At 36.9% G+C, this 10,152-nt stretch overlaps 1 protein-coding gene across 1 annotated transcript in view; it reads right to left on the bottom strand.

Moving 5' to 3' along the window:
* Positions 1-1,063: 1,063 nt before the first annotated feature.
* Positions 1,064-10,152, bottom strand: part of PDE6D (phosphodiesterase 6D) — a 74,859-nt gene continuing 65,770 nt past the window's right edge. Inside the window, exons 4-5 of the mRNA XM_063442849.1 lie at positions 9,809-9,914; positions 1,064-3,982 (exon numbers count right to left, since the gene is read on the bottom strand). Of these exons, the coding sequence (XP_063298919.1) occupies positions 3,901-3,982; positions 9,809-9,914 (188 nt within the window). The 3' untranslated portion in view covers positions 1,064-3,900. The remainder of the gene's footprint in view (positions 3,983-9,808; positions 9,915-10,152) is intronic.

The following is a 10,152-nucleotide window of genomic DNA, read 5'->3' as shown; positions in this document are numbered from 1 at the left end:
GTGGCTTGTCACCCTTCCTACTACACTCACTATTTCAAAGTGCCTGGCTATATACCTGGAGACATCTGCCTAATAGCAAGAAGGCAAGAAAAGGACTGAACAAGTGAGTCCTGGGGAGAGAGGATTCAAAGTCTGTGACCAGAGAGAGAGAGAGGAGAGCTGTGGGGCTTGTATGATGGACAGACTGTGTTGAGAGGTGGAGAGACATTGACGTAGTGTAAGTGTATGCCTAAAATACAATCTGCAATTTACCTTCCAGCACCACCTCTACCACATATAAGGTATGGCTACTTTAGTGTTTTCAGTCTCTTATATTTTGTAATTAGGCCCATTATAAGTGTGAACACCAGGCCCAAGAAGCTTTTAATCCTTTGGCCTTTGGTCCTGTACTTGATAATGGTCTGAAAGACCTGTCTTATAATTACTACTGGCCTTATCTCGGTAAACTGAAGATAATTACTGAAATAACCAGTAAAGGAGTGAATACTTTAATCAGATTTTTAGACTTTTCTTGAATGACCAATTCATATAATACCTGTAGAACTCTAGTCTAAAATCTAGGCAAAACTGCATTTTGGAGAAGTTAAGCTTGGCTGACAGAAAATATGAATTATTTAATAAATAAGAATTTATTATAAAAATTTTTAAGTGGGAATTTTTAAGAACACAAATGTCAAATTTAAGGCCTAAATACCTAAACTGGAAAAATCTGCAAGTCAGCTATGCTTCCAGTATTGCTATTTTGGCCTTAAATTTAAAATTCACTTTTTCATTTATGACAATTCTCACTTTAGTGAACAACCCTATTAATTATGAGCTTACAAATTAATACTATTTAGCTGGGTCTTAGACTTTTAGGGCTAATGCTTATGGCAAAGAAGGCTGTGTATATATAAGCAATGTCTTAATGGTGTGTTCAGTTTGATGATTGGGATTTATTTCAGTTATTACAGGACAAATCACACCCTAGAACAGCAGATGAAGAAAAGCAGTACACATTTGTCTAAAAATAATGTAATAATCTCAACAAAACAAAAGTGAATAAAGTCACAGGTCAGATGGCTTTCAGATAATAAATTTTAATTATTACAGCTGGTGTCAAGATGATAACTAACAGGTTGTAAGTGTACTATAGTAACAGAATGAAATACAAGTAACATTAAAAGGAATAGTGAAAATTAAAACATTGCTTTTTTATTTTTCTCCTAGTGAAAAATGTGAGCAGGATTTGCCTCAATTTCCTATAAATAATTTACAGCAGTAATTGTGTGTGCATATATTATATATTTGAAAACCAATGTCTGACTTAAAAATATGTAAATACCAAACAATTAGCTATGGTCTACAAAGTATTTGGTATTGCACTTTCTGTGATACCAGTTCCTTTGAATGATATTGTGTTATTATTTTGGTTGTCATTTAGGCTGAATGGAGGGTTCTCACAGGCTAGTCTCTTTGTGTGTTCAAGCTCTCCTAAAACAGAAGTGTAGTTTCCGTTAGTTAAGGGTGGCTTCAGAGATAGATGTTACTAGGGAAATTATGAGGATTATGTAGAAAGATTAACTGTGTGGCAAGTCTCCAAAAGTGAAGCAACCAGCTGAAAATTATTCTTGCAAAAGCAAAAGGGAAAAAATGTATATGAAAAATATAAATTTTAAAAGGGCCAGATTGTGTGTGTTAAAAAATTAAATTAAAATATGCCAAGCAACGCTTATTCTGAAAGATCCAGTAGTGGTCAACTGATTTCTGGAGAACTATGGCCAAGTTCATAAGTGCCAAAGTTTGGAGTTCAGTAATTGGATCTCTTACTACTTCCACTTCTCCTATTTATGGACTCAACACCTCAAATCTAATATGCCATAGAATATAAGCATAATGGAACTAACAAGTCCTGCCAGTTGCTATAGACATGGGCAGAAGAATGCATCCTGACAAAATCTACATGTCTATTAGACATAAGAATTAATTAACGGTTAGTCTAATATTGGACACATAAACAAAAAACACAAAAGACCTTGTAATTAAAAATTATATAGCTGGACAAATAAACCTGAGAATTGTTTGTATCTGGCAACAATACAAATCATACTATGACAGCCATTAAAGACGAGGCAAGCAAAAGCGACAAAATGTTTATCATGTAAACATATCGGGCAGAGCCTTTGTCTAAATACAATGCATATTAATGTGTTTCAGTGAAGAAAAAAAATAAAATTATACCATACGTAGAATTGTATTGCAGATAGCTAACCTTGTCAACTACACTTCCCATGATCTCAGTCAATCTGAATGTTGGCAAAGCATCAGTGAAAATGTAGTTGGACAACCTGCAAGTTGTAAGGCTAACTTCACTGATTTATGCCTTAAAAGGCTCATTAAATACAATTCGATTTCATTCAGAAAATAAAAAGGTTTATTTTAAAATGACATACTTTTTGCTAATTAGAAGAATGAAACCTTCAGGTTTACAGAAACAAAAACCCAACATCCAATTTATAGTTTAGCAGATTGGTTTAAAATACACATTTTCAAATCGACAGAATTTGTTTTAATTATATGTAGGTTTCCTATCGGTTGTGAAAATGCAAGGACTGTTTTAGTTTATTGTGAAATTAGCTGGGCGTTTGATTCCATGTTCATGTATTCAACACGTTTGAGTCCAAAAGCTACAAGAATTGTACATTTTAATAAATAAAGATAAATCAAACCCTATCACATTGCACATTGAGTCTTTATAAAGGTTATATTCCTTAACCTGTTGACCCATTAAAAAACTTTTTCCTAATCTAAACTAAAAGACTGGAGCTGAGAGGAATGAAGGTTTATTTAGTCTGCAACAAAACTGCGATAACATTTGTGCAAGTAATACTTAATAGTAAGTAATCTGGAGAAAACAAATCTAGAGTTTGGACCTTAAATAAAAGTGTTATGGGTATACATTGTATGCAGATTAAAGGGAAAACATATGTTTAAAAGTTACATTCAATTTCATACAATGACTATGAAACGCTGAACTTGGGATATAAATTACAATATTTGGAATCCATAAAGAAATGAGACATAATTTGCCGTTTCTGCATATTTCCTTGCCTTCCTTTAAATTAGTATACGTATTTGAAGAGCTTAACATCTTTTTTTTCTCTGCTCCAATGATGTGTCTTGAAACCACTTAACAAAAAAGGGGATTGCACAGCATGGAATGATCATCAAAAGCTAAATGCTTATACCATCACAGCATAAATAGAAAGATAAGTATTCACATTCTAGTAGCAGAATTTCTAGTGTAAATATTCAATAATATTTTCTTAAAAGGTAAATGCTTCAAATGGTACCAGTTTTGAAGAAGGAGGAGGGGGGGGAACTGAGCAGAAGAAAAGAACAGCATTCTGAGTAGATGTTAACATTTTGTGTAAACTGGTTCTGTAACTGGATAGATTGTGTTGCAGGAAAATTAAAATATGCACACATTTGCTAGAACGTGGTTTGCTCCTCTTCATGTGACTGCCATGTAAAATTTGTAATGTACAAAAATGGTCTGGGGAGAATCTCAGATCGATACAAGCAAACAGTGCACTTTTCAATGAATAAGGGCAGTAGGTGAGCACAATAACTCATATTTTAATGTCAACTTCTTCTCTGGACTGCAGATCAGGTGCACATTGCTTCCATGACTAGGATCATAAAACAGGTTGGAGTGATTTGCAGTGAATTTCAGGGACTGCTTTCACTCTTTTTTTTTTTTTTTTTTAAACAGAAATATGTCGAACTAATTAGAAATATGTCCTTACCAGCTAAGGAATTGTCTTTAAAAAAAAAAAAAAAAAAAGAAAGAAAAGATAAAAGATAAAATATGTAAAAATAGAAAATTAAAAAAGAAACCAATATACAGCAACTTCTCCTTTAAACGTAGAAGAGCCTGACTTTGGAAGTACTAACAAGGAGATCATCATCGTAGAACTTTGTTTCTATCACGACATTGCCACTAGAAATGAAAAAAATAATTTTATTAGGACAAGGATGTAAAACATAATTATAATAAATAATGTTATATACAGTACAATAAAAACAATTATTAAAAACAAACAAAATTATTTTGCTGGTATACTACTTAAGCTGTCCTATGCAAAATAGAAAATCTGCCAATGGTTCTGTGCTGGAAAAATTGTGGTATAAAAGGCTTCTTATAGCGTATGTTTTGGGAATGCCCAGGTCTAATTGCACCCTGGGTGTCTGTGAAGGCATTGACAGAAGGGGTTATTCAAAACCTAATTGACTTGGATCTGTGGACATTACTTTTGTAATTAAATTATTTTATTAAAGAGTATCCAAAATATCAAGGATATAGCACATGGAACGCAAGTAAGTGCTCATTAATGAAAGACAAGGAGTTTATAAGACTTAAATTAAATATCAAAAAGAGCTGACATTAGTGAATAGGGTGCGACACATCAAGAGTGAAATGTCTCTGCATTTTATTTTTTGTCTTGTGCACTAGACACTTTGTCCAACAGAGCAAAGAGCTCTTTAAAATTCTGTTAGCATCTAGACACTGTGTCTTAATGGCTGAAGGATGTCCTACCCTCTTCCTAATGTCTGTTTTTCGATGTATATTGGAAATATTCTCTTAAATGCTATAGAATGTCTTGTCACCTGCCTACTAATCTGTTTGTTGACATATATTGTGAGCCATAACCAGATTCTTGGGTTTGAGAAAAGCAACATAGCTGCATCATAGCAAGTGTTAAATAAATGTCAAGAGTTGCTTAGAGCTGATAGCACCGTGGTGCAGCCAGTATCAGATTTATCATGTTTATCAATCAGGTAAGGCCCTTTTTTATGATTTTACAATTATATATAATTATACAATTATAGAAACAGAAGCAGAGAAAATAATTTAAAAGCATTTATCATTGGTTTACAATCAGCCAAAATGAAAAAGGAGTCAATTAATTTAACCCCTTAATGCCAATAGGGCGAGTAATTACGCCCCAAGTATAATGGGCTTTAATGATTTTAGGACGTAATGACACGTCCTGCAGATTTATTGTGTGCAGGGTTAAATCCTTGCTCACACCAGGGAACTCAAGGTATCAATTGATATCTGGGGCTCCCCTCTGTCTGTTGGGGCCATTTTTAGTGACACCAGACTTTTAAATTAGGAGTTTGCAGCGCAGAAAGCCAGTGCTGCAAAACGCTCTTTAAATAGACATTTAAATACATATTAAAAGATTGCGGTGTGAGCAGGGTTAATTCTCTGCTCACAACACTTACCCCAGGTATCAGTGGAAACCCTGAGTTTGCTGGGGCCAATTTTCATGGCGCAGACTTTTTGATGAGCTGCTTGCAGTGCTGGAAGCCAGCACTGCAAGTGGCTCTTTAAATAGGCATTTGACTGCCTTCAAAGAGACCGCAGTATGAGCAGAGTTAAATCGCTGCTCACACCATTAATCTCAGTGATAAATGGAAACCTGGGGCTTCTGTTAGTCAGCTGGGGCAATTTTTAGCAATCCCAGACTGACCGATGAGCTCTGTGCACAAAGCCCTTTAACCAATTCATAGAACCACATCTGAGCAAGATTGCACTCAGCTGTGGGTTTTCGTATGTGCAGGTAGCTTTGTGGGGACCCTCCAGGGTCATCCACATCCTGTCCCCAGCAATTTGGAACCAGTGATGTGCTTAGCCAGGGTCCCACCACTGATCTCTGTATATTTGGCTGGGAACCAGGCTCATTCAAAATTACACTAAGTGCAATTATAAAAAGATCCAGTCAGTAGATGGTGGCAACATACAACCATCTACTGTGTTAAATACAGTAAAAACACATTTCTAATATCAGAATTGATGTTAGTTAAAAAAACAACAAAAAAAACAGACAGCTGGTCTGAAAATTAATATTGAAGCCCTGTGAGGCAGAGATAGATGCTACATGGAATTTGACCACTAGATGTCACCCTATATTTACAGTACACATGCAAGGAATATAAAAAAAATAAAAAAAAACATTAAGTAAGCACACATGTAAATGCATTTCCTAAAAAGTTTTCTTTTCAATATGTTTTTCTTACCTCTTGGTAACACTAGAGATACTTGGAAAGCTATTTTAAGGACTCCCATCAGAGAGGTACAGCAGATCCAACTGTACGGGGTGGGCCTTTGACTACATGTATGTTGAAGAGGGAGCCCAGCATATGCCATCTCCCCGTCTCACTAGTCTGGCTGTCAGAGTTTTGACGGGTTACCATAGTAACGCTCTGACATGGCTTGCATGCCAGGATCACAAGTCAGGAAGAAGACCTGGGAGATGCAGTTTGCTGGGCTCCCTCTTCACTATACAGTAGCTGGCAGCCTGCACAATGCCACTGGGCCACCCAGGCAACAGTAAGAGGCAGGGAGGGGGCCTTATGTTAAGAAAAATTAGGTTCCCCCCTGCATGTTAGTGGCAGTACAGAACATGGGGCTTATAAAAGCTATACCAAAGGGTGATCAATTCCCTACCACCTGAAGCACCATGTGCCCAAAGCTGGATTTTTCAGAGGCCTGTATGTCCAACTTTTAGTGTTTTGAGAAGGTGTGTATGAAGCACCATATGAATGCTTTACAAATCTGTTCTGGAGTAGTAGAAGTTTTGGAAGCCCACAAAGCAGACACTGCTCTAATAAAGAGGAGGAGAACAATATTAGCATATAGCCTTGTATGCCAGGGAAATCGCTTATTTGATCCAGTCATTTGTCCTTTGTAAGGTCCATGGTCAAGAACAAATAGGCAGACTTCCTCATACTCATATGCAATAAAATCTTACACATAGGAGATATGCACCATATTTTTAAGTTTGACAAAATGAAGAATCTTAACAGAAAGGCTAAAGTAAAAATGCTAGCAATATTATACTAAGCTAGACCCAAGAACCAGTAGCTTACTCATTAAAATAGTAAGTGTTATCTTCATACCTAAGCAATTAAGGCTGTGCTGGGGAGTATGGGGGAGAGGGGGGGGGGGGGGGGGGGGGGGGAGTTCTCCAGAAGAAGAAGCAGGAATAAGCTATACAAGAAGGATGAGATCTTTCCTATTAGTATATTCCCATCCTTGTGGTCATCAACAGTACGAGAAAAGATAAGTAAAAGCAATTTAACTAAAGAGTAAAAACAAACTAAGAGTAGGGCTAGTGGCTATAAATATGCATTCTATTCCACCCTGCTCGGGTTAGTGCTGCAGCTGTTAGCCATTTAAGCAAAAGGCAGTGATCATGCAGGGAAGAATGGTGCAAGGATCCGATCGTTGATCCGAGGTGCTGTTGTGTGCCATGAAATCTCACCCAGGTAGGCCTTGTATCCCAACATTCTGTTGTCAGAACTGGTCTGCTATAAGAGCCAATTTTGCCCCATATAGATACTGCTGATGTTGTAGTTGTGTAATTGCAGTGGTCATGTTTTCTCTCAGTGGGAGGGGTCATAAGTTTTCTTGCCATCACAAAAAAATATAATTAAATAATAATTAGGGACAAAAAAAAAAACAAGCCTTAGCTTTGTTAGATTTGCTTGAGTCTCGGTGTTCTTGGTGTTCCATGACTACTACAGATTCTCTGACCAATCTGTGGATAGATTCATCTGGAAACTAGCATCATCAGATGAATCAGAGAATGAGTATCCAAACTGGAAACAGATTCTTCATATCTTTTCCACTTCTGTACCACCAAACCAGAAAATGTAGAGGGCTGGTTCAACTGTACAGATTGAGAGGCCTCTGATCAAATGCCCAGGCAAAGCTGATGAAAACTGGACTGGAGCCTATTCAACCAAGTAATTTCTGCCTTTGACTCCTTTGTGGTATCTCTGGAACACTGGCTGCATAATGTCTGAAAATCATCCAGCAGTGGTTGACTGCAACCTGCATGCACCAGATGCAAGCACTTGGACAAGATCTTGCTCCTTTTCACTGGCCTGTCAGGCATTTCTGAGTTGAACATATTAAACAATAGAAAATAAAATTATACTAGGGAAAAAGGAAGAAAGAGCCCAATAAGGTAAAAGCCAAAAGCCAAGAGCACAACTGGTAACAAAACTGCATTTACCCGGCGGCCAGTTAGTTACTGCTGTGTTTAAAAAACCTGTGAACAGGTTCCAGATTTGAGTTTGACAAAAAGTGTCAAGATCTCATTGCACATGTGCATAGCATACTGTAAACTCATCTGAGGAACCTCCTAGCCAAGCATATGAAAAAGTACCATTGCCACTTTCGGCACCCGCCATGGACTGGGCGGAGGTTATAAAATAATAGAACAAAGGCATTCAGTGTGCATTCCATAGCAAAGTCACAATGAAGGATAAGCTCATATACAAAACAGGTCTTTCACAAGCTGGACAGAGCCCACTTACCTTGGTAAAATAAAAATGTAAGTACTTAGTCTACTCTATCCTGCTGAGGATGCAGAAGAGAAGTAGAGCATCATGGCGCTAATGGAATTATTAAGGAGTGGTACAAATGTCCCCATATTTTAGTAGCCTGCATGTCCTTCCACAGGAAGGAGAATATACCTATGGTCTGTACAGCCTCTAATTTGCTGGATAAAAGTCATCTTACAAGCCATTCATTAAAGGAACACATGAAACACAAAGCATTTTAGCTTGCAGAAGTTCTTTATGTGTCTGGATACTTTCACATTTCTAAAATTACCGATTTCAATAGAAATAGAACAGAATAACAGCCAGGGAGGCTTTCTTTCACTTCCGTTAGCTATGTGGAGCGAACAGTTGTGGCAGGCACAATGTGCTGGCACGCTCCTGTTGTTGGCCCTTCTCAATGAGCTAATTGCTCCAGCATAGAGGCTTCTTAAAGAGATAACTCTGATTGGAGTATTCATTGGCACAGACTGTGCTAGTAAAAAGGGGAGGGCTTGCAAATGTTGCAAACAAGAAAGCTGCAGCTTTTACAAGTGGTTTCTAGATATACCCAAAATTAAGAACTTCATTATTAACGAATGCATGTTTTCATTAGGGGTATATCTACTAGTGTTAAACAAAAAAAAAACCCCACAAAAAAAACAAAACAAAACATTTTTGCAACAGAGTGTTCCTTTAACTGTAGAGTACATAAGATATTAAAATATTAAATCCACCCTGGTTTGCACCGGTACATTCAAATAAGTGCACGTATTGTTAGACCACTGTGTTTCCTAAAATTCTTGTTTTAATTAGAACTACTGGCATATATTAATTTTCTCTACATCTCTATAGCTGCTGTTGAGCAGTCAAAGACTAGGGATTAACTAATATTTAAGAATTTGTGAGTCAGATGGATAAATATTATGAGCCAGCTGTAAATTTGTTTGGCAGGAATAGCAGCTTAGGTTTGTCAGGCCCTGCTTTAAAAGGAGTTCCATCTTATAAAATGTTTCACAAGGGACATATGTCTGGGCTCCACACTGCTAGTACCCGGTTATGTTTTTTGCATTTGCTTTCACATAGTTACATTAACCCCTTAAGGACCAAACTTCTGGAATAAAAGAGAATCATGACATGTCACACACGTCATGTGTCCTTAAGGGGTTAAAGAGGTTTGCTCTTTTAATCTACAAATAATATTTTTTCTTAGGAAAAATTAGGTGCCAGTATTATAACATTATACCACTGCATGAAAGTATAACTGTACTAAAAAAGGAAAACCACACTGTGTAAATACATTTGTAGGGATATGATTATCCATCATTGTGCCAGATTAAAGGCATTTTCTCATAAAGCATACTCTGTTTATCTGGGCCATGTGTCACTCTCAATTTTAGTACCAACAAAGTTTCTCTTCTCAGAGACTTACGTTAAAACATTAGCTGGCATCATTTGGGATTCAGGGGCAGCCTCTATTAGGGACTGCCAGGTGTTCATGGAATTGGGAATCACAAAGCCAAACTCAAAGAACCATTCTGTAATGTAGAAGAGAGAATTATTAAGAACAAGGTTTGGTTAAGTAGTCAAATCTGCTGAAAGTGACAGTCAAGAAAATAACCTCTTCCTCACCTTTAAAAATCCAAACAGCTTCATAATGGATTAAAATGTAACCGGTTTTTGAAATCAGGATACAAATATAAACTGTTGCATTCCACACTAAATATCTAGCACTTTGTATACATATACCCATCCAAAAGGTATATACAGTGGGAC

The sequence above is a fragment of the Pelobates fuscus genome, chromosome 2 (genome assembly GCF_036172605.1).
Source record: "Pelobates fuscus isolate aPelFus1 chromosome 2, aPelFus1.pri, whole genome shotgun sequence".
NCBI classification, from domain to species: domain Eukaryota; kingdom Metazoa; phylum Chordata; class Amphibia; order Anura; family Pelobatidae; genus Pelobates; species Pelobates fuscus.
This window is presented reverse-complemented; position numbering and strand designations above follow the sequence as displayed.